General features: G+C 43.9%; 1 protein-coding gene across 1 annotated transcript; it reads right to left on the reverse strand.

Moving 5' to 3' along the window:
* Positions 1 to 6,575: 6,575 nt before the first annotated feature.
* On the reverse strand, positions 6,576 to 25,045 carry LOC140371517 (uncharacterized). Its single transcript, XM_072458687.1, has 11 exons — positions 24,895 to 25,045; positions 22,218 to 22,264; positions 20,660 to 20,788; positions 20,323 to 20,590; positions 18,236 to 18,448; positions 14,461 to 15,090; positions 10,655 to 10,715; positions 10,503 to 10,573; positions 10,108 to 10,156; positions 9,052 to 9,246; positions 6,576 to 7,559 (listed from the first exon to the last, which is right to left on the reverse strand). Exons 1-11 carry the CDS (start codon positions 25,043 to 25,045, stop codon positions 6,893 to 6,895), a joined length of 2,481 nt encoding a protein of 826 aa, XP_072314788.1. The 3' UTR covers positions 6,576 to 6,892.
* Between the last annotated feature and the right edge of the window lie 852 nt (positions 25,046 to 25,897).

Consider the following 25,897-nt stretch of genomic DNA (forward strand, 5'->3'; position numbering starts at 1 on the left):
CATCAATTAAACTATAAACATGTTGTCAGGTCTTGTTATTTGTGAGCTGATATCTATGGTGTAATTCGATGTGGTTTTGGCGCTGAAGTCCAACCAGGAAACACACACACCTCACAGCAAGAGGGTCCCACTTCAGCGAAGGATGTCCTGACCAAGCTTAGCACAAAGATCTGGAGAGAGATAGCGCGTTGAGGTCTAGGGACGGTCAAACATGGGAAAGAATCAAAATAAAAGCGATGTGCCCATCCCGGAAACGCTTGTCACGCTGGTAATGTCAAATAAATATGGGAAAGAATGCCTGAAGATGTGTCCCACTGCTGAAGGATGGGTCAAATGCAGAGTACCATAACCTCAACTTGACCTTACATCTGAGTGAAAGTTGTCGTTGAACCTGTCATATGCACATTAAATACATAGTGGTGAAGATTGTTGTCATCCAGGCCGAGGTTTCACCACCAACCACTCGGCTTCTTCAGAGTTTATGTTGGGTCACCGTGACTCCCAGTAGATTTACCCGTGAGCAGTGACCCGTTCTACTCCCGGGGATGCATCCTTTGAACGTCTCTGTCCCTGGTGGGCAAGAGCTGGAAGCGCTGTCCTCCGCGCTCAAGGCCAGCCTCAAATTTGCAATAAATACGGTTTAAACCAGGACTAAACTTGAAACTGAACTTGGACTAGATCAGGACCAAACCAACTCCACGTCAGGACTAAAAAAGGATCAATTTAGCACCAAATAACAAGCATAAACACACCCTTTTGTGAATGAGTGTTTTGTGTAAGTGACTGGTTGTGGTCAGAGACACAGTTGTTGCGCATTTGCAGCCTTGCTTTTGTCAGCCTTCCCCAGGGCGGCTGCGACTTCAGAAGCATCTGGAAGCAAAAGAGCAATGCCTGAAATTGTGGAACAACTTTGACGACCTGGGAGGGAGTAAAACAGCGTACATGACTAATGCATCGTCCCCGTCGTCAGCCAATGGGCGAGCCTTCTGAAGCTGTCGCCATGGAAGCCGCCTCTGTGTCCTTCACCCTGGAGTCTGTGGGGACTCGTGACCGACACATTTCTCGGCATGCTGCCCCCGCCATCCTGCCGTCCTGACCTTCACGTCCCGCTCGCACCTGGGAGAGAAGAAAAGACAACTCAAAGGTCAAGTGACATCAGAACACTAAAAGGGACGGCATAATTTCACGCTAAAAGGCATGGAATTTGCCTTTAAAGGTGCGCTGTACGTTTTCTTCTGCTTGTCTCTGTAGTCTCTCTTGTAGATGTTGTTGATCTGCTAAGGATGTTCCACAGAACAGCATTAAACCTGCTTAGCTCCGTGGTGTCAAGCAGGTGTCGAGGTCAGATCTGTGGAGATATAAGATACAAAAGCGCCACACATAAGGTGGAGGCGTCGATGAGAGAGTCGTGGTAAGAGTACATACGCTCAGCACAGATGTGTGCAGAGGCAGATAGCGCGTCGACGTCTAGGGATGGTCAAACATGGGAAAGAATCAAAATAAAAGCAATGTGCCAGTCCCGGAGACGCTTGTCATGCTGGTAATGTCAAATAAATATGGGAAAGAGTGTCTGGAGTGTCCAATAGATTAACAAAATGTATGATTTATGTCAGCAAAACTGTTAAATTGAATGAATAGAATTTTGAATAGAATTTTGAATAGAATTTTGAATAGAATTTTGAATAGAATTTGTCATTTCTGTCATGTCTTTGTGATTTTAATAATTTTTTTCCTGTTGTGTGAAGCACTTTGAATTGCCTTGTGTATGATTGATTTGTGCTCTACAAATAAACTTGCCTTGCCTTCTGGGGCGTCCTGTGAAAAGCCCGGCAGCAGAGGTTTGCACACGCTGAAGTCTGTTAAGAGCGGTTTCATTAAAGCAGGAAGTTTCATTAAAGCAGGTAGAAACAAAATTACAATAATCAAGCCGTGATGACATAAAAGCATGAATTGTCTTTTCCACGTCAGACTTTGAAGCCATTTTGAGCACTTTAGCAATATTCCTCATATGATAAAAGCAGTTTTTTTTAGCATTTTGAGTAGGCTTTTAATTGGCTTTTTATGTGTTTAATACTACCACTGGCAATTGAGTCAAAATGTTCTTTAATTCATGAACAGCAAAAGGCATTAAAAGAAAAATTGCTTCATGTTTTTTTGGTAAATGAAAAATCCTCTCACGTCAGAAGCATATGTAGTGTGTTGAGTAGGCAAATGTGCATAAAATATAAAGAAAAATGGACACTATCAAAGTTAAAGTGCCTCTGACAAGTTGGACGACCCCTTGAACTAAAATGCAGTCAAGATAAATATATTTTTACTTTAGGTTTATAATTTCACTTCCTGTTTGTAATTGATGACATCACACTAGGAAATTACCCCGCAAAAACTCATCTAATGTCACAGCTTTTTTAATATGACAAACACAATTATATGAGAGACTTTATTTTGTTAAATTCATGTTTAGAGAGTCAAAAAAGTTGTTTATTTTGTGTAAATTCTGCATAAACTTTGAATGGAATGAGTGTCCCTGGTGTGATGTCACTTCCTGTCATTTCCCACACATTTTTCCAACTTTTTCTCTACAAATACCAACTCGATTTGTGTAAAACTATAATGTATATGTTCAGCAGGTACAAATATACCAAATTAAGTCAAATTTTGAAAATCGTAAAAAAAAACTGTCATGGGCACTTTAAGGTTTTGGAGATGCACAAAGTCTGATTATCAAATATGGCTTATACGACAAAAAACATATATATATATATATAGATATTTCTGCACTTTTGTGGTTAACATTACAGTTCATTCACTTTAAACCTCAGCAAAAACATCTACAAGTACAATTCCTGATGAATTGCAAAACCGTTGCGATGTAAACACTGTTGATCGGGACGACAAAACCAAATGTAGAGATGTTTAAAGTTTATTGATCCCCGTGGGGAGACTTCTGCAGCAGCAAACAGTAACAGCTCAGGGGAAATACAAAACAAATGATGAACAGAGGGGTCTAAGAAGCTGTGGTTACGTTTTTCATGCTTCTCCCTTAATAAAACATGCAAAGAGTCCTCAGGCTCACAGAACCTAGCACCATTTATACATTTCAGATACATGTGCAGCGTTTCGCGAGGATTTACTCCCAAAGTCTTTTTCAAAACAAAACAACCTCACGACTTGCTATTCCTCTAACATAACTGTATCGTCTGCTTATATTTGTTAGTTTAATCTTTGATCTTTACAGCAATTCATTTATTTTATACTGGACAATTAGAGCGCTCTGTAATAATAGTGTTTCCAATAAATGTACTTTATTGCACAACAAAAAAACAGTTGAATTATTGGTGGAATTTGATCAAAAGTGTGATATATTTTAAAAACGTTATATATTCGGTACCATTGTGTGTAAAAAAGAAAAGAAAAAAAGGGGCAACGGTATCTTCAGCCACAAGAGGTCAGTGGTTTCAGAGTGATGAGACTCTAGCACCTTCGCCATGGCAATCAACAATTCGAAAAAAAAAATCTGTTGAATGGGCAAAAGTCCTCGAACATCACCTAAGAAAAACGGGGAGCTGGAACGCACGAATAAGTTCAAATGAGTTTATAATAATTGTAAGACGAAGTGGCACAACGCATTTACAACAAGTGTGGCAATTAAAGGTGCGCTGTGTCACTTTTTTTACCGCGGTTTGCCGGGAGCGACGACGTTTTTTAAGGTGATTTTGAGCGTAATTGCGATTCGGCTCGAGTTCAATGTCTTTATGTTGCCATAGTTTACATTTTATCGTTATATTTTAGTGTTTTATGTCGTATCACGTCGCAAATTCAACAGATTTGTTCACGCGCAACGGCGACAACCGAGTGGTGTCTCCTCCAGCGGGTCACACAGTGCACCTTTAAAGCCAGAACGGACGCTTTTTTTACCCCAATATAGTAAATTCTCTTTGGACCGCATCGTTACCTAGCTGCAGAACCAGCCAGTTGTGCATGTTTTAGGTTGATGAAGTAACCAGGGCTAACATTGAAACCCCCCCTTGGAGATCGCTAACCCCCGTGTCAAATAAAATACACTTTGCAAACACTATTTTTGCGACTTCATGAAAAAGTTGATTATTCCCGTTTCACGTTCAAACCTCTTCATTTTATCGCACATTTTTCGATTGCAGCATATTTTCCGTTGGAAGTTTTTTTGTTGTTGTTGGTTTTTTTGCTCCGAAGCTTAAAGTGCAGAGTGTTGAACCTCTACCTCTCTTCACAAACAGGAAATGACGTCAGAGCACGCGTTCAAAATAAATGTCGTCTGAATGTCGTCTGCGTTTCTGCCTCGAAATCCAAACGACATCCGGCGCGACTCGGGACGCTCCGAGCCTCGTGTAGTTAATGTAAACACAAACACGTTTTTTCAATTTACAACACAAATATTAGAAGTATTCGCGGCGTTGTCGGTTCAGAAACGCACTGCTTTAAGAAAACACACACTGGGGGTTCGAGCGAGTGCTGGTTCACGGTTCTGGTGGTAAAGACGCTGAACCCAAAGAAGAAGCTTGGGTATGATTGTGAGTAAATAGAGTACTATATTCTTTTAAGGTCAAGACTTGTGTGCGATTTTACAGCTACAGTGACACGTATTGTTGGTTCACGGTGACCAGAACTGAACAATATGCAGTTTTTTGGGGGGTTTCATGTGGATAATCGCTGCCAAATGTGAGCTACGTCTTCCGATCTGCGACAACAATAGAAAAACATGTCTCTGTCTGGTAAATAACCTGTCACAACATTGGGGGATTTTCATTTCGGATGTGGTTGACTGGGGAGGAGCGTTGGACATAATCATGCGTTTGGTTCATAAAGCTGTCTTTGGCGCACTCAAAGACGGCGTGCACGTTGAGATGTTCGTTCGCTCCACGGCGGGCGATGCTGCGCTACGACTAAGGATGGGCAACGGGTGAAATTTGAATCGAGATCGAGATCCAGTCATGTGTAATCGTCAATCGGGAGGGTTAAGACACGACAAGATCCCATCGTGTCGTGTTTAAATGGGTGTACCGTATTTTCCAGACTGTAAGTTTTCAGAGTAACTTATTTGTGATATTATTCGTTATTTTCACACTGACAGCCACAAGAGGGCGCTCTAGGCTCTATGCGACGCAGAAGAAGAATCTGCACTTCCTCTTCTTCTGGAGTTTGTGGAGTTGTTTAGAAGTGACACAGAGGAAGAAGAATTCAGTGGATTTAGTGATTTGGGGTAAAACTGATGCTTTGGTAAACTTGTTGGCATGTTCTTTATGCTATAGTTATCTGAATAACTGTTAATATGTTACGTTAACATACCAGACACTTACCACAGTTCTGTCTGTGCCTCATGTAGCTGAAGGTGTTAGCGTTAGCATACGTACACCTATTCACCATGTTCTCTCATCTGTTATTATTTTAAACTGCATTTCAAGATGAAATGTCTGTTCTTGGTCATGGATTTTATCAAATACATTTCCCAAAAAAATTCGACTTATACTCCAGTGCGACTTATTTGTTTTTTTCTTCTGTATTATGAATTTTTTGGTTGGTGCGACATACTCCGGAAAATACAGTAAAAAGCAAATTGCTGAGGCTAGTTTTTACCTAGCATTAAGCGCAGACAGCAAAATATCCGTTATTTTGTATAGAACTTGCAGAAGAGGGAGATATAGAACATTTTATAATATCACGATTGTTGTTTTGGTGATTTACAGTTAAAATATCTATAAATCAAACTATTAAAAATGACCTCAAAAAGCGACAGGAACGTCTAGTGTTATTTATGCCCTTTTGGGGTTAATCAGATCATCGTCTCATTCAGTTTTCGCACACTTTATACAATCTGAAAACAACCCTTATGGACACGTGTTTTCCCAAAGCAGTGATTTCGAACGGACAAGGCCGAGCAAGGCAATAAATATGTCACAAGTTTAAATAGCTAAAAGTTCAATGATTATACAGGCAGGCAAAAAACCGCGAGCAAAAAACAAAACCGAACCAAAAACAAAAGGCAGAAAAAGTTCAATAAAAATGTGTGTTGTTGGTGAGTTCAGTGCATTGTAACGGGAGCTGATTGACATTCTCATACGGTTCAGTGACAGTACGTCCGATTTACCATTTACATCCATCGCAGAGGAATAAAGGAATCAAAAAGTAAAAAAAACAAAAAAAAACAAAAATGCAATACATGGAAATAGGCCAAATTTTAAATAATTATTTCAAAGATCCCATATTAACTGACTTTTTTTTAATGTTTTGGTTTTTTTTTTAGATTTAGTTCTGCCATCTGCTCGTCTCCATGGAGATGTTGCTGCTTTGCTGAAATGTTCCACAATATGGCCTTAAACTCATTTCATCGTAAGAATGCCTGTTTCAAATGTGTTCTTGAGCAACGAAAATGTCTGTGTAATCAAACAAACTGTATAGCTATACTGTGGAAGACTCTGAGCAAAGCAACACCATCTCCATGGAGACAAGCTTCACCAGAAAGTTACACGGTGCATCTTCGTCAACCTGCCTTGAAATCATCTGAATTGAAACACATTTGAATCATTTTGATATCCTAACAACTAAAATGTGAAATGACAATAGCAGTGTCAAGTGTCTAAGTCCAGAATAAAGCAGAATATGGGACCTTTAAAAATACCTTGATAAAACATGATAAAAATGGACATAAATTTGACAGTGGAGATTTTTGACGGTAGGCAGTGCTTTGAAATGCCAGTAAAAGTCTCTATATTTGCATTGATAGTTTTAGTTGGAGACTATACCAGCAGCTTGGGCCCTGAGGCGGGTTCGACCTGCAGTGTGGGACATTCACGCTCACATTCACGCTCTGTGGGTCACTGCCTACAGTAAAAATCGAATGACTAAAGAGAGACATTCAGAGCGACGCCAGTCCGAGGTAACACATGTACGACTGTTTAGAGGAAGACGCCACAGCGGGACACGAGGGTTCTGATTGGTGTGAGAGGTCAGCGGGGCGGGGCTCTGATTGGTCTGAGGGCCGGGGCTCTGATTGGTCAGGCTGGTCGGAGGGGCGGGGCCTGATGTTGAGCAGGACTGTGATTGGCAGCAGAGGGGACAGCTCCCGCCACAGCGGCCGGTCCCACAGCGGGGGGCTTTGGGGCGGTAGAGAGAGCGACGTGTGCAGCCGCTGTGTGTGCGCGCGCTGATCGTCTCTGTGCACGTGGCCGGCGGCGTGCACCAGTCCGTTGGCGTGCACGTGGGCGGTGAGGGCGTGCACGGCGGTGGGGTGCTTGACCTTGCAGTGCAGCCGCAGACTGTCCCTCCTCTTGGCGCTGTAGGGGCAGAGCGTGCACGTGAAGGGCCGCTCGCCCGTGTGCACGCGCACGTGCTCCACCAGTTTGTTGGCGGTGCGCGTCAGGTGACCGCAGCGGTCGCACCGGTACTGGTTACCCTGGCGATGACCCTGGAAGTGAACCAGCAGCTCCTGTTGCCCTGGAAACGACCTCTGGCAAATCCTGCAGCGATGGGCGCTTGTCTCCGGGGCCGTCACCACGGCAACCACAGGAGAAGTGGGAGGGCATCTGGAGGAAAAGAAGGAAGATAAGATACGACCTCAGAGACATGCTGAGGTTTGTTCAAAATCACATGAAAAATCACAGCGTTAAAGTGAAGAGAGTTCAGTGATTTATCCCAAAGACCTTCAGCTGCGTGAAGGTGAACACAGCCCTGCAGCTACTGCGGAAGAGTATTTACACCTTATGTATCATAGTACATCTGACCTTATGTATCATAGTACATCTGTGTGGACCTTATGTATCATAGTACATCTGACCTTATGTATCATAGTACATCTGTGTGGACCTTATGTATCATAGTACATCAGACCTTATGTATCATAGTACATCTGTGTGGACCTTATGTATCATAGTACATCTGACCTTATGTATCATAGTACATCTGTGTGGACCTTATGTATCATAGTACATCAGACCTTATGTATCATAGTACATCTGTGTGGACCTTATGTATCATAGTACATCTGTGTGGACCTTATGTATCATAGTACATCAGACCTTATGTATCATAGTACATCTGTGTGGACCTTATGTATCATAGTACATCAGACCTTATGTATCATAGTACATCTGTGTGGACCTTATGTATCATAGTACATCTGACCTTATGTATCATAGTACATCTGTGTGGACCTTATGTATCATAGTACATCTGACCTTATGTATCATAGTACATCTGTGTGGACCTTATGTATCATAGTACATCTGACCTTATGTATCATAGTACATCTGTGTGGACCTTATGTATCATAGTACATCTGACCTTATGTATCATAGTACATCTGTGTGGACCTTATGTATCATAGTACATCAGACCTTATGTATCATAGTACATCTGTGTGGACCTTATGTATCATAGTACATCTGACCTTATGTATCATAGTACATCTGTGTGGACCTTATGTATCATAGTACATCTGACCTTATGTATCATAGTACATCTGTGTGGACCTTATGTATCATAGTACATCTGTGTGGACCTTATGTATCATAGTACATCTGTGTGGACCTTATGTATCATAGTACATCTGACCTTATGTATCATAGTACATCTGTGTGGACCTTATGTATCATAGTACATCTGACCTTATGTATCATAGTACATCTGTGTGGACCTTATGTATCATAGTACATCAGACCTTATGTATCATAGTACATCTGTGTGGACCTTATGTATCATAGTACATCTGACCTTATGTATCATAGTACATCTGTGTGGACCTTATGTATCATAGTACATCTGACCTTATGTATCATAGTACATCTGTGTGGACCTTATGTATCATAGTACATCTGTGTGGACCTTATGTATCATAGTACATCTGTGTGGACCTTATGTATCATAGTACATCTGTGTGGAGACCTTATGTATCATAGTACATCTGTGTGGAGACCTTATGTATCATAGTACATCTGTGTGGAGCCGTATGTATGTTTATTAGAGTACTTTTGTGTGTACATATAGAAGTACACAGCCTCTGCTCCGCGCGGCTCGTACCTGATCTGAGCCCTCGCATGTGCGTCGCGGTGCAGGTGGGTGTCGACGTGCGCCGTCATCTCTGGCTCCTGATTGGTGGAGAGGTCACACACGCAGCAGTGCAGGGAGAACAGGTCGCGCTCCCATTGGCGGTGCTCGGTCATGTGACTGTGGAAGAGACTCCGCCCCTCGGTCTCAAATCCGCACACATGGCACCTTAGGGAGCAGATGGGTCAGGGTTTCCATGGCAACATGAAGCTCCACACAGACTGAACCTAAGATCATAGAGGGCTGGTGCTGGATAGTACGCTCCGGAGGGACGATCAAGTGTCATTTGAAGTAATAAAGTTGAGTGAACGTGTTATAGTTGTTGAGAAACAGGGTTATTATTATTACTTTTAAATATTATTCCAAGGAACTATCAAGACCCAGGGCATGGAACCAAAGTGAAAAAGCTATAACCCAATCTGTAAAGAATCTGAATCAGTTTGTGCACCAAATCCACAAGTAAAAAACAAAACCTAATTTAATTTTGAAGTTTCAATGGCTCTTTCCTGTGCGTTCTGCTCGGGCTTTTATTTTGCGTGCGATATTGACTTCAATCAGTCATCAAACATCTCCCAACAGCAGCTTTACTCCTCCTGACACGTTGACATCTCAATGTACAACATAATAAGATGTAAAGCAGTCAAAAATATAACAGTTGGCCTGTTCAGAGCAACAGAAGGTTACGCATCGCCGTGGCAACCAGAGCCACGTCATGAAGCCCTTCTCTCCGGAGCTGACGACTATCGCACTAACGTCATCAGAACACGCTCGGCACTGACAGCTCCACGAGGACGCTCAAAACGACACAAACACATTTAAATTACACGGTCAGCTAAATATTTAAACCTAATGAGTCTTTGCTGCTCCAAAACAGAATCCATGCACTGGTTTTTGCACCTTTGCTTTGCCTGGAATGTGCCACAGTACGGCATTAAACTGTGGAACATTCCAGACAAAGCAATAACACGGCCTCCACCAGAGAAATGACATCTATTATACTATTATTATCACACACAAACTGTATCTCACCTGTAAAAGTAGGTTCCGCCCGTGCTCTGATCTCTTCTGAGGCTTGTTTCTGTCGAGGAAAGTCCGTTTTCAGTTTTCAAACACATTTATAAAACGCCGCTCCTCGTTTGATCCCAGTGGCGGTCGATTATCTGTCTAAGCTCATTTTTATTCTGCATTTCCAGGCTTTTTAAAGCACTTTTGAACGCCCCATCGTTGGTATTTCATGTACTGTTTTTTTTTACGCCCTATAAGGCGTCGGAACGCGATGACATTCTTGTCCCATTTTCCCGTTAGTTTAGCGTCTCACATTTCAAACGTGCTTAGGGAATGAGTCTTGATTCCAAAACGTAAATAACTAAATAACCCGCGAATCATACTTCCTCTTTTTCTTTGTTTCATTTGGTTGGTTTTACCTGGTAGAGGCTGGCTGGTCGCTAATGAGGGAGTCGAGCAGTTTTGTTCCACTTTCAGCGCCAGCGGAGGACTGTGGGAAGGACACGGGGCCGTTAACAGCGTTTCCGGGATCCCGCAGAAGAAAATGAAAGGTTAAATGGAGTGAAAATACCTGGTTCTGACCGGAGTCGGTGTCCTCTCGACCATCTGCGTGCTGGACTTAACGACCCTTTCTGTTTCAAGCCGGAAACATTCACAAAAAGAGATGTTAAACGGTTAAAAATGAATCATTATTGCAATATCGTTAGCACCGTCGCTCTTCAGTGGTGGCTACCCACGAGTCCGAAGGTTCACGAGTCCGAAAATTCCGACATTTTAAGGTCCACTAGTCCGAAGGTTCATTAATCCGAAGGTTCACGAGTCCGAAAATTCCGACATTTTAAGGTTCGCCAGTCCAGAGATGTGAGTCCACGCAACGGGCTCTACTCGCGGCTCTCCTCGCCGAAAGTGTGACTCCAGACCACAGGGTGACGTCATCATTCAGGCGTGTTGGTGCAGAAATGTAAATGTTTGCTCACCTGTTCATCTGATCCAGCCATTATTAACAGGTGAGCAAACATTTAAATTAGTTTCCCTCGTCTCTAACTACTACAAAAAAATAGGGTTAAGGGTTATTTATTTTGTGGTCAAACACTATCTTTGAGCAGACTCTACTACGTGTGAGGTGGAACAGACTGTAATGCAATGAAAAAAAGTGTAGCTGACTCCTCCCAAAACTATATATAAGTTAGAACTAAGGTCAGCGCGGGACCCGAACTGGGAGCTCATAAGATTATCAACACCCGAGGCCGTGTCTTTAACCGCTAGGCCAATACGTCAGACAGTTTACACTATGATCGAGGAGCCCCTAGTGTCTGGAATGGTAATGACACCCTTGTCCTAACCGCACGTGAGCCCCGTCTAGTCGGTGTCATTCTTCTGACAATAAGGCGGATATTTCATCGTCTCCGGGATTAAACTGTTTTCCAGTCGGCATTCTTCAAAAACTGAATTTCCTTTTTGACTACCAAGACTACGGTGATCGGATCACGCGTATTTCTATACTTATGATCAAATAAAGACATAAAGCGGAGGATTCGATATGTTCCCTTGTTATTTTTATATACACAGTACAACTTGCTGTGTATAGTTGTGAGCAGCTGGTACATTAAACGTGACGAGCCCCAGCGCGTGTCTTCGTGCGCATTTTACAGTCTGACTACATCCCGATGCCGTCTGCACCTTCACTTTAGCCCAATGAGGAACCAATGAACCTTCGGACTAGCGAACCTTCGAACCAATGAACCTTCGGACCAGTGAACCTTGGGACCAATGAACCTTCGAACCAGTGAACCTTCGGACTAGCGAACCTTCGGACTAGCGAACCTTCGGACTAGCGAACCTTCGGACCAATGAACCTTCGGACCAGTGAACCTTGGGACCAATGAACCTTCGAACCAGTGAACCTTCGGCCTAGCGAACCTTCGGACTAGCGAACCTTCGGACTAGCGAACCTTCGGACCAATGAACCTTCGGACCAGTGAACCTTGGGACCAATGAACCTTCGGACCAGTGAACCTTGGGACCAATGAACCTTCGGACCAATGAACCTTCAAACCAGTGAACCTTCGGACTAGCGAACCTTCGGACCAATGAACCTTCGGACCAGTGAACCTTCGGACTAGCGAACCTTCGGACTAGCGAACCTTCGGACTAGCGAACCTTCGGACTAGCGAACCTTCGGACTAGCGAACCTTTGGACTAGCGAACCTTCGGACTAGCGAACCTTCGGACCAGTGAACCTTCGGCCCAATGAGCCTTCGGACCAGTGAACCTTCGGACCAATGAACCTTCGGACCAGTGAACCTTGGGACCAATGAACCTTCGGACCAGTGAACCTTCGGACTAGCGAACCTTCGGACTCGTGGGGGGTAACCCTCTTTAGTTGGGTTATTATCAGCATTGTTAGGCCAGTTCATATATTTACTGGCTAGTGTGCGTCTCATAATGTTTGAACTTTATTTAGACAAAGTTTTGTAGGATACAGAAGTTACATGACATATTTAGAGCAGATGTTTAAGTAAAATAAGGCTGAATGCTCCGGTGCGCTGCGTCTGGACCGGAAAGCGAGAATCTGCCTCAACAAACCACACCGAGTCAACGTTTTGAACAGAAAACTAAAGCGTAGGTCATGGTTTTAAGTGCACTGGGAAACAGACGCCCGACATAAGAGTTTGCCTCTAAAACCACAAAAATATCCCCCCTAAAATGCACCAGGACATGACAGGCCATTTATTACATTTTGTATCATTCTAAAAACAAACATGTAAATGCTGAGCGAGTAAATGGCCCGTTTCTCTAGATATCCTGAGTCTTTTCCCTCTGAGTCGGCCTCTGATTATTAAACAGTGTTTGTCAAACAGTGGGCCGCGACCAAAGTCTCGTTTAGGTCTGTCAAACACCTGGAGTCAAATAATGATGTTTTTTTAAGGTTAGGCTATACATATGTTCCAGTATCGGTATCGGCTGATATCGGACTATATTTGCCATATCGTTATTATTTGTTTATTAGATATGGTGCAGATGTGAAAAAAACTCATAAAATCAACAGCCTAAAGAGTAGAAATGGGAAAAGAAGAGCAATTAGGCTAAAAATAGTCGAAAATTTACATAATCATGCATTATTCGGTTTCCCAGATAAATACATTCTGTCCATTAATTTTGTTATTTATTTATTTATTTATTTATTTATTTACAGGTGAAACTTTTAATTTGTGAACTTCACTTCAACTTCTATTGAGAGTGTTTTTTTAAACTTCTTATATTCTGTGATCTGTCCTTTTCCTCTGTATCTACTGCGTTGTATCAATGAAATTTCCCCATGTGTGGACAATAAAGGATTATCTTATCTTATCTTATCTTAACTTAAAGGCGGTATGGACAATTTTTCGGCGATTTGAGAACGCAGGTGGAAGTGCGCATGCGCACTCCCCCGTGCGGACTGATACAACACACACGTGCGTTTGTTTATTAGCGCAACGGAGCGCATCGCATCTCTCGTCTCCCGTAGATTTCTGTCCACTTCTGCGTCAGCTCGAACTGTCTTTCTCCGTCTTCATTTTGCCCCGTACACTGAGGGAACTATATTATGATAGATCCATGCGCTTAGACACACGGAAACGTGGGGACGAACCGCACGCGGCTGCAGGTGAGGCGATAGGTGTGTTTTATGATTGATACGTGGCAGGACAAATGATTTATCCACGCCACGAGGAAATATGATAAAAAATTTGCTGAAAAAAATCGTCCATACCACCTTTAAAGTAGATTTGTGGGCCTTGCTATGAATTTTGAAATAAAATATCGGCAGTTATCGGTTATCGGCAACAGCAGCAAGACAAACATAGGATATTGGCTCAAAACATCCATATCGGCCCATCACTTTCATCAGGATCTAGAAAAAACATGCTATACAGGCCTATTTTTACTTTTTTTTTTTTCTTTTTTAAAAAAAAATGTTTTTGAAAAACACAGCAACAAAAATTACATAACACAAAATGACCTATTTAAAGATTTAGGGAAGAAAGTTAAATAATTAGCGGAAAAAAATATTTATACATACATGGATGTACAAATTTAAGTTCACTTATGCACACACACACACACACACACAAATATATAATAATAATAAAGAAAAAAAAGATAATTTTTTTAAATAAATAAAAATGGGGGTTGGACTGAGTAGGACATAGCGAATTCAAAATATGTAAAGGGTAAGGGTTAGCAGATAGTGAACTAGGTTGCATCTAATGGAAAAAAGGGGTTAAAGCATCTTATGGCGAGCTATTTTTACTTTCTGAATGATTGATTAGCGGCGAGTTCGTTGGGAGTAACTGTTTTACACCCGTCCAGAGTGAGCGGGTTAAACGAGGGCCTCACCTGAGAGCTGGTGGAGCAGCGTGGAGGCCAGATTCACAGACATGTCCTGCCACAGCACCGCTCTGAGGCACTGGTCGGCCATCTTGGGTCCCGCGGCGAACTGCTCCTCCATCTTGGCCCCGAAGAACAGCAGCTCCTCCGTCTTTATCGGGAGCAGGTCGCTCGCTCGGGCCCCGGACGCCACGTAGCGACTCAGGTCAACCCCGGACGCGCGGCTGTTCCTCTTCTTCTCCACGTTGAGGTGCTGCTCCGGCGCTTTCGCTTTGGGGAGACAGTCCGTCCTGGCGCCGGACAGAAGCTGCTCCACCGTGACGGCCCCGCCCCCGCCGCCGCCGTCTTCGCGTTTCACCTGAACGTCGAACGCGCTCTCCCGTCTGTAAAGGCCGCCGAGGTCAAAGACGCGGCGGTCGGACATTTTGGCTCCGGCTTGCGTCTTCGTCTCGCTCTCTTCGGTTTTGATGTTGAAAAGTTTGCGGTTGATGGGCGGCGGCGGTGGCGGCGGGCAAAGCGAGAGCTGCTCTGCGATTGGTCGGTTGTTTCGGCTCAGGTCAAACGCGGCCAAAGAGTCGACCTCCATTGGCTCCTCTTCCTCTTTGACCCGCACCGATTGGCTGTTCATTTCTTGACGTTCTGTGAATAAAGACGGAAAAGAAGTGCTTTATTTTCTGAAAATCACTTCTTGCTTAAAGGCGTAATGGACGATTTTTCGGCGATTTGAGAACTCAGGCTGAAGTGCACATGCGCACTCCCCCGTGCGGACTGATACAACACACACGTGCGTTTGTTTATTAGCGCGACGGATCACATCGCATCTCTCGTCTCCCGTAGATTTCCGTCTTCTTCTGAGTCAGCTCGAACTGTCTATCTCCGTCTTCATTTTGTCCCGTACACTGAGAGAACTATATTATGATAGATCAATGCGCTTAGACACGCGGAAACGTGGGGACGAGCCTGACGCGGCTGCAGGTGAGCGATAGGTGCGTTTTATGATTGATACGTGGCAGGACTAATCAACAGTCCACGCCACGAGGAAATAAGACTCAGATTTTGGGCCAAAAAAATTCAACCATTCAACCTTTAAATATTCTCAAGGGCAAGTCACGTAATATGGATTCTTGACCCACGACCTTTTTAAACCGCAAAAAAAGGACAGACGTGTGTGGATTAGGGATGTCAAGGTTATTCAGGTAATCGATAATCGTGATTCACGTCACAATCTAATCGCAAGAACTAAAAAATAACGACCGTGAGAATTTTAGACGCAAAATGTGTCCTTTTTAAATTCAATCTTTAGTCCCAAGAAATACAAATAAATATGAGAACTTTTTTAATTTGGCTGTTTTTGTCACATTACGTCAGGTTTTGATGGTGATAAATGAAAATGTTTGTACAAATGTGTTTTCCGCGTTGTTTACGATTTCCAGTTTCAGATTTTAATTTGAAACTGGAATTTGAAAACTATCAAACTGCAATTTTTCTGACAAGAATTGCGATTGAGATGAGATTTGTGATTTGTGTTTTAATGATCAGATTCTGTTCAAAGTCCAAATGAGTCCAGGAGAAAAGAGCTACGGCGAAATAAGTTTTTATTTTACGCAGAATAAGGCAGATGATTGTTGTTTGGGGAGGAAATTATGGCACTTCAAAAATTGCTGCCTTTGTTATTTGTTACAATTTAAGATTTTGGTCATAACTGAATCGCAAATCTGGCTTAAAACTGCGCAAAAAATCCTCTAAAATAACACTCTAAACTAATGACTGTTTATGTTTACTTACATATAAATATGAGACAATTTAAATGAAAAACAAATAAGTGTTTTATAGGGCTGGGCAAGTTAACTCGTTATTATCGCGTTAACTCATCACTTATTTAACGCGATCAATTATTTTAACGCGCATTAACGCAGGTGGGATTCCCCTGGTCCGCACCGGTTCTAAAGCCTCGTACAAACCACTGCGGACGAATCGCGCCGACGCAGAATTTGAGCGCGTGAACATTAGAAAGACAAACGCACCGGACGCGCGTTTTCGACGCACCGGACTCATGTAGAATACACTCAGCAGCAGACGTGCGTCTGAGTCGTCCTGCACATGCGCAGTGGAGTCGAGTCGTCCTGCACATGCTCAGGCTCAGGAATACTTAATATTTGCTACTGAATAAAAATGCTGATGCACTTTACACTTCTTTTGAATTCCTTTTGAATTGTGCACGTAAAAATGCGATTAATCGTGATTAAACATATTAATCGTTGCCCAACCCTAGTGTTTTAGTGTCGCGTGGTGTCAATGATCATGAACAATGGTCAATGATTAATTAATGATAGTTTTACACCAATTGAGCAGGTATTTGTGGAAAGTCGAAAAAAACTGTAGAAAATTACAGGAAGTGACATCACACTCATTCCAGACAAATCTTATGCATGATTTACACAAATTGAACTACTTTTTTGACATTCTGAACATAATTCAACAAAATAAAGTCACTCTTATATAGCTTTGGCCCAGTGGTTGCTGGGTAATTTCCTGGTGTGATGTCATCAATTACAAACAGGAAGTGAAATTATAAACCTATAAAATGTACTATTCTGAGATAACCTTTTTGAAATAATTCTTTATCAAATGTCAAATATATAAAACTTAACTGCATATGAGCTCAATTAGTCGTCCGACCTGTAGGGGGCGCGTTTAACGATCCAAAAGAAGTTCTGTACGACGCTGTGACCACCGACAATCTGCCAAACTCGAACAAGGACGGTGCCAAATGGACTGATTAAGCTAAAATGTTTGATTTCTTTAATGAACATTTTATATCGGCTGGTCTGCTTTTTGATTCTTTATGGCCGGCCAATCAGGGACGAAATCAGTGGCTGTTTCTGAAAAAAATGTCTGTGCTTTTACATGTAAATTACCGTATTTTCCGGACTATAAGTAGCACCTTTTTTCATGGTTTTGGCCGGGGTGCGACTTATACTCCAGAGCGACTTGTATGTGATATTATTGGTTATTTTGACACTGACAGCCACAAGAGGGCGCTCTAGGCTCTAAGCGACGCAGAAGAAGAATCTGCACTTCCTCTTCCTCTGGAGTTTGTGGAGTTGTTTAGAAGTGACACAGAGGAAGAAGAATTCAATGGATTTAGTGATTTGGGGTAAAACTGATGCTTTGGTAAACTTGTTAGCATGTTCTTTATGCTATAGTTATCTGAATAACTGTTCATATGTTACGTTAACATACCAGACACTTACCACAGTTCTGTCTGTGCCTCATGTAGCTGAAGGTGTTAGCGTTAGCATACGTCATGTAGCTGAAGGTGTTAGCGTTAGCATACGTCATGTAGCTGAAGGTGTTAGCGTTAGCATACGTCATGTAGCTGAAGGTGTTAGCGTTAGCATACGTACACCTATTCACCATGTTCTCTCATCTGTTATTATTTTAAACTGCATTTCAAGATGAAATGTCTGTTCTTGGTCTTGGATTTTATCAAATACATTTCCCCCAAAAATGCGACTTATACTCCAGTGCGACTTATATATGTTTTTTTCTTTTCTATTATGCATTTTTTGGCTGGTGCGACTTATAGTCGGTATCTTTTTAACCTCTTTCTTAAATGTCTTATTACTGTTTTGATGCTTTTGTACGCTGTCGATTCTTTCCCTTTGCCCCAGGTCACCCTTGTAAAAGAGCTCTCGATCTCAATAAGTTTATCACCTGGTTAAATAAAGGTTAATAAATACTACAAATCATAAAACGGTAAAACGGTCGTTGGCGTTCTCACCTGCCAGTTTGCGGAGCAGATCGGAGGCCAGTATCTCCGAGGCGCAGTTCGACTCCGGCGTGTGGGACAGGGACGGCGGCTCGGGGCTGGCTCCGGGTCCGTCCGGGGAGAGTGCCAGGCCCGGCTCGTCCTGCTGCCCGCCTCTCGCCTCCTGTCGCCGAGGCCGGGGCTCGACTCCGCCCCCCGGCGGCGCTCGGGCCTTCTGGGTGGCCTCTGAAAACCAGCGGAGAACGGATGAGTGGAGAGTTGATTCACGGTAAACGGATTATAGACGGGCTTGGATTGCAGCACTCAAGTGGAGGAGCAGGGAAAGGCCCGTGGGCGGGAGGACATTTGATTATTGTAACAGAATAACGATGGATACTACGATTGAATATGGAGAGATACAGCACGAGATGCGAGCAGGGCGGGGCATCAAGATGGAGTCATTTCTAATCGCCAATAATGCGCTCGGATCTTTTGCACCGAGAGGTCGAACGGCAATGAAATCATGTGGTTTGGGGGAAGAAAATTTACAATTTTTTCGTGTTGAATGGCAATATGTAAAAGTCTGTATTGTTTATGTTCAGGAAGTTGATATTGAAAGTCGTTTTAAATCCGTCAATATCACTTTAAATCACTTTATCTTTCCCGGGTGGGCAGTAAAAAAAGAAAAGTCTGTGGTGCCAAGTGAAGCTCTCGTCTCAGCCTCACTCAAAACGATTTCCTCTTGAAGGTCTTCTGCCGAACAACAACTCCGTAGCGTTTCCATGGATACAGGGGAAACAACAATACAGCCCTTAACTTCTGTCCCGTGAACTGAGCGCGCTGCAGTCGGTCAAAATTGGCAAAAAAAACGTGAGATCATATGAACAGAAGTGGAATAAAATCACGAAAAATACAGTTTTATTTCAGTGTAAATTAAATGCAGTAGGCCTAGTGTATTTGTGTGTTTGATTATATTTTTGGGACAACCGTGAAGTACAATAAACTGCGATATTGCGTAACCTGGCCTGTTTAACCGTAAACACCACGTATTTACAGGTATTTATAACATAGGTGAAGTATCAAATGAATAAAGAGTGCTTTTTCTCGCTTTGAAGATGACTTGTGTAAAGGTGCAAGGTTACTGTTCTGGTGCTGAGGTGAGCTTGCTCGTTTCCATGGTGATGCCACTGCTTTCCACTAGGCCTGCTACAATAACTACTATAAAGACTTCAATAAATGACATTTTCTTTGCATACAAGGGACGTTTGAGCTGGTTTTGTGAAAGGAAAGATAAGATTTAATGGATTAAATAACTCCAAAGGCTCATTTATGATACTTAAGTATTTAATGCTGCTGTTTATTTATTGCAGCTCATGAGTTTTAACAATATTTGTCATTTAGAAAAAGGTTTTCTGTGATTCTCCTGCTTTAGAGTCTGTGTCACTGGCATAAAGCGGATTCAATTATCGTTTATAGTTTTTGCAGCGAGGGATGAATGATCATATTGTGACCTGAATTATCATATTGTGACCCGAATTATCATATTATGACCCGAATTATCATATTGTGACCTGAATTATTATCATATTGTGACCTAAATTATCATATTGTGACCTGAATTATCATATTGTGACCTGAATTATCATATTATGTCCCGAATTATCATATTGTGACCCGAATTATCATATTATGACCCGAATTATCATATTGTGACCTAAATTATCATATTGTGACCCGAATTATCATAATGAGACCTGAATTATCATATTGAGACCCGAATTATCATATTATGACCCGAATTATCATATTGTGACCTAAATTATCATATTGTGACCCGAATTATCATAATGAGACCTGAATTATCATATTGAGACCCGAATTATCATATTGTGACCTAAATTACTATCATATTGAGACCTGAATTATCATCATAATGTGGCCTAAATGATCATACTGTGACCTGAATTATCCTGAATTATAACGATTGCCAATAAACCAAATAAATCTCGACATCCCCCTTTGCAGCCGTCCATCGCACGTCCACAGATCTGACCGGTAAAGTGACGGTGTCATGACTCTAAACGTGTTCTGGAGCAGATCTGTGTGTGACCCTCTGGCACCTGAGAGCCGGATGAGCAGGTCGGACGCCATCTTGGATCCCACGTCGGGGCTGAACAGAGAGGTGGCCGACGGCGGCGAAGGCCCCGTGGCGCCGCCCTCCTCGTCCTCCCCGCCGGCGGCCCGCGGCAGGACGCTCGACCCACGCTTCATCCTCTTCCCACCACCACCACCACCACCACCACCCGTGCGGAGCTGTGACACGCGCTCAGAGGAAACGGCGGGCGCGGGATGAGCGGGAGGAGGAGGAGGAGGAGGAGGCCGCCGTGGCTAAATTAAGAGGAGCGCGGTGGAAAGCATACAGAGCGGGTTGAATCATCGCAGGGAGGGCGGCCAAACGTCGGGGCGCGCCTGGACGCCGTGGGGAGACGCTGATGCTGAGCGGCCGTTCGGAGCTTCAGTGACCTGCAACGGAAAGAGCGCCGTGGAAAAGGAGCGATTATTTAACAAGTTCGACCGCACGTGCCACTGAAACGGAGTGAACAGGATTATATTTAAGAATGAACTCAAATATTTGCCTGTTTCACGTCAGTTTGCCCAGTTTGGTGACGTTTACGATTGTACTTCCTGGTTGGGCATGAGCAGGAGAGCGTGACCTAGCAACCAGACCGTAAACAAGGGCCAAAATCCATGTAAAATACACAATAGTTATGATTTGGGAAATATTAATACCTGATATAACACCTGTATGGTTCTTCTTCTTTGATGTTTTATGGCGGTTGGTATCTGAGTGTCACAATACCGCCGCCTACTGTAGCTGTACGTCTTCAAAGTATGTGTTTTACGCTATACCGTAAAAATAGAGAAAGAGAGAGAAAAAGAGAGAAAGAAAGAAAGAGCTACTGTAGTTGTAGATTTAAGACTTAATTATTTTTGTTCGTTTTGATTATTGTTTAAACTGTCAGAAAGAATGATCCTTTGAGTGTAAGCTGCCTCCGCTTTTTGTGATGTAACGTCGCATATTGATGACATCACAAAAAGGGAGTCTGTTGTAGAACTCCCGTGTCATTTTCCGCGGTTATTTTCTTTCATATTTCGTCATAAACTGCAACTTCCCGGATGTAAAACCATGACAAATGTTTACCCGAGGTGCCGTCCCACTAAACGAAGTCATCATTTGAAAAACATGAGAGCACTTTAACCAAATCTCTGTCAATCAGCCCCAGGGCAGATGTGGCTGCAGAACGATCTTCCCAAGTGTGAAGAGGGATTTAATACGTTTGTCTGATCAAAAAAGCGGTTTATTTATAGTCATGGTCGGTTTGCGCTTCCTGACACATGCAACATTTTGAGCACTTTTTTTTTTTCCATTCAAAACATACGATATTTTGTTTTGAATTGTTAGTTGCCACGGCAACCGTCCTAAACTCTGATGATTCTGAAACGAAACGCACACGTTACAAACAAAAGCCGCTGCCAAAGTGCTAACAGTGCTAAAGCTTCCATAGTGAAATAAAACCCGCAAACCAGAATAAAAACATCAGAATAGAAAATAAGACAATAGAATAAACGAGTAACTATGTGTTTTCGCGTATGAGAAGATGCGAACAAGCAAATGGTGAGAGTTTATGGTTATTCCTTGAGTCAAGCTTGTTCAGGCTAAAAAGGCTTAAAATGATGCTCTTTTTATGTCATTAATGTAAGGTACAAGGCAAGCTAGTGATGTCCCGATGCTAAAATGTCAATATGAAGGAAAAGGCTAGATACTACAACGAAACAAAAACCTCTTTACGACACAATAGAATGTAATTTTCCAACACAAAGTAATAATACTGCGGTACTTTCTTTAAAATTATCATGTCTTTTGCCAGTTCTGATCTGGAAAGTTCCAATGTTGTCTTGTTTATGCGATTTCAGCTTCAGTATCGACATCTAGTTTCGATACACACGGCAGTACCTTTGTGACCCACCAGGGGGAGTCCTCATTTCGGGAATCGTTGAATACTTAAAAACGTAGAAAACGACATAAAAAGATAAAAGATATCGGACACACAATATCTCCACAACTCTCAACGACAAAACAGACGAACAAATCAATCGTCACATGATTAAGTCATGATCGCCGGCTGTAGCTATGGAGGTCACGCGCGCTTCTTGGCACAGGCAGGTTGAGCAAACGCCATTTACTTTGACTGCACTCGCCACTGGAGCGATTTACCACGTTCGATAGCACTTTTCCACGTCCACTGGGCCCAGCAGTCGCACATACAAAGACGGGAAATGTATCCAAAAAAAAAGCATAATAACGCAAATGTTTTTTGGCTACATGCAAATTTAGAAAGTTAATTATGAGTATTCCGAGAACGATATTCAAACGGTGTCACGTGGATCCGAACGAAAAATGTCAAAACGAAGCGGTTGAGGTTCAATTAACAGACAAATGTGAAATGTCTATACAATTAATCCCAAAAGTGCAGAAATATCAGCCTCATTTGAAGTTTTTACATTTTTAATCATCTCTTTTTGTAGCATTTTTTATATTTCTTTTAAATATAAACAATGAATTAAATATCAAAATTTATCATTTCGTCAATACAATGTGATCTAAATTTCGATATATCGCACGCCTCTAATGAAAACGATTAAAAATGACTTGGAAAAAGTCTTATTTATCATGATATTTCTGCACTTTTGTGGTTCAGTTGATGGTCAGTTCTGTTTTTGTGCCAAGCTTGAACCTGCAAAACGACATTTACAGCCACATTTTTGCACATTCCTGATGCAGCGTTACAATATCGTCCGAATATCGTCACCGGGAGACGCCAAAACAACACCGAGACGTTTGTTCTTGTCGATATCGCCGGGATCAAACCAGCGACCTTTGAATGTGTGAACAAAACGCTCAACTGAGGACTCAATTCTCATCGATTCCAGCAGAACACTCGTCCGTAGACTGTCCTCTCGTTCCTGACCACGATAGATACTGAAGTCGGACACGGCGTGACGCTATCTTCACTACGTAGCGAGCTTAACGCCTTATAATGACACGGAACAGATGGAAAGTGCAGAATTTGTGGTTCAGAACAAAGCGTGACTTTGGCTACATTTGGTGAAACGAGACGGGCCAATTAAAAGGAGGGATGATTTAGAGAGTTGGCTTCAGTTTGGAGGGCGGACTGGACCAAGGGCGCGAAGGACAGAGGAGACAAAGTGTGTTTGAGGGAATCGTGGACTGAAAATGTGCTGTTCTGAGAGACAATTATGTATCGCGGCCAATAAGAGCGAGGGATTCTTCATCGTGACATCGAGGAGATAAACAGTCGAAATCATCTGAGAGGTGAAAACAGAGGTGCCACATTTTGGGTGGAACGAGGCACAATTAGGATGATTAGTGTCAAGGATCCAGTTTTGGGAGCACTTTGAGCATGAAATGTTGAGTAACTGCAGAATCAGAATCATAAAACTCATTAAAGGTGAGAGATATATCGGAGAAATATGTAACACACTTGGTATTTTGGAATTATACAAAATAAGAACGTTGAAACTCAAAAAGAGACAGAAACATCTCCCAAACAAGGTTTATGGTCCATTCATGACACTTTAACCTCAACAAAGACATTTACAGGCACATTTTAGCAAATTCTTAATGCATTGTTAAAATAATGTCTGCATATTGTTATGGAGACAATGCAAAAAAAAAATCTAAAATAAACAGATATATTAATTATAATTAATCTAATAACTTGTATTGGTCTATTTGCATTCAGGCATATATATATATAACTACACAAATAACATAGGCTTTGCTATATATAATACATAAATAATATAAAAATATAAATAATAGACTACGCAGCCAAGTAAAATGAACTAGACCTATGGCCCATTGTGCAACAAAAAAATAATAATTAAATAAATCATGAGTCAAAGGGGTCTCTGGAGCAGTCTAGGTCAGATATGCTGTGATTGTAAGTCATATTCGTGCTGCTGTGTTGTGTGCGTGTCCTGATAATGTCCTCATTGTGCTCCTCAAACCTCGCTCGACCCCGCTCCGGTCTCCAGGCGACACGGCTCCAAAACCCACCCCGCACCTCCCTCACTCTGCTGCGGCCACGAGACCTCCAGCACCTCCCGCCGAGCCTCCCCACCGCACCTCCCGCACCTCCAGCACCACCACAGCGCCTCTTTCCCCCGGTGTCAGAGCCCCGGAGCCCCGGAGCCCCCCCGGCGTCCGCGCTCATAACCCCCGCCCGCCCGCGCGCCGCCCCGCGATGCTCCTCTCTCCGGCGCCGCAACATGGCGACCCATATAAAAGTCATCCCGGCGGTGTCAGCGTTAGATAACCGGCCGAACACATCCGCGAACCGCTATTATACGACGCGTGTCTCCTCCGGGTACAGCCGGGTACAGCCGGGTACAGCCGGGGCAAGTGTCAGGACCCCCCCCCCCTCCCCTCCACACGGCCGGGCTGCACCGTAACCCGACCTCACAGGACCTCCAAAGTCATTTTCACGGGTCATTTCACGTTCTGCCCCGGTCAAGAGCGGCCGCCGTGACGTGCGCAGCCACAGCCGCGAGACGCACACGAGCCCCGGGGAGAGCGTCTCTCCAGAAAGGTCTGGTCCGGGACTTACCAGCGCAGCGGCGGCGGCGGCAGCGGCAGCAGCGGCGGCGGGAGACGCGGGAGGAGATGATGCGGGAGATGGTGCAGCAGTCGTCGGGGGCACAGCCTGGATGCGCCGCGGGGCTCACGGGTGCCATGCTCGCCGCCGGGTGCACGGGCATCGCGCTGCGGCGGCGTCCACCGAGGGCTCTCTCTCTCCACGCGGGGGCTTCGGTCACCGTGTCTGCCCCCGGCGCGCGCGTGGGTGGACGGCCGGAGCGGGGAAGGGGGGTAAAAGAGAGCGAAGGGGAAGAAACAAAACAACAAAAGAAAAAGAAAACGGGATGAGGAGAAGGTGGCAGCGCGCGCGCGCGGCGGCGGCGGCGGCGGAGGAGGAGAGGTGCGGGAGCCGGGGGGACGCGGGGGATGGAGATGGAGACGAGGGTCGGTCACGGAGCAGGGCAAATGGAGGGTTTCTCTTCTTCTTCTTTTTTTCCCACCTCTCTCTCTCTCTCTCTCTCTCTCTCTCTTTGACCGTGCGCGTGCGTGTGCGTGTCACGGCACAAGGGCAGGACACGCGTGAACCCGCACGGACACGCGCGCGGGGATGAGACGTGTTGAGAGCAAAAGGCACAGGTTGGTGGAGGTGGAGGAGGTGGAGGAGATGGAGGAGGTGGTGGAGGAGATGGAGGAGGTGGTGGAGGAGGAGGTGGAGTAGGTGGTGGAGGAGGAGGAGGTGCAGGTGGTGGAGGAGATGGAGGTGGAGGAGGAGGTGGAGTAGGTGGTGGAGGAGGAGGAGGTGCAGGTGGTGGAGGAGATGGAGGTGGTGGAGGTGGTGGAGGAGGAGGTGGAGGAGGTGGTGGAGGAGGAGGAGGTGGATATGGAGATGGAGGTGGAGGAGGAGATGGTGGAGGAGATGGAGGAGATGGAGGAGGTGGTGGAGGTGGTGGAGGTGGAGGAGGAGATGGTGGAGGAGATGGAGGAGGTGGAGGAGGTGGTGGAGGTGGTGGAGGAGATGGTGGAGGAGGTGGAGG

This window comes from Eucyclogobius newberryi, unplaced genomic scaffold (assembly GCF_026437365.1).
Source record: "Eucyclogobius newberryi isolate DKJ021-1_F unplaced genomic scaffold, fEucNew1.0.hap1 SCAF_22, whole genome shotgun sequence".
Lineage (NCBI taxonomy): Eukaryota > Metazoa > Chordata > Actinopteri > Gobiiformes > Gobiidae > Eucyclogobius > Eucyclogobius newberryi.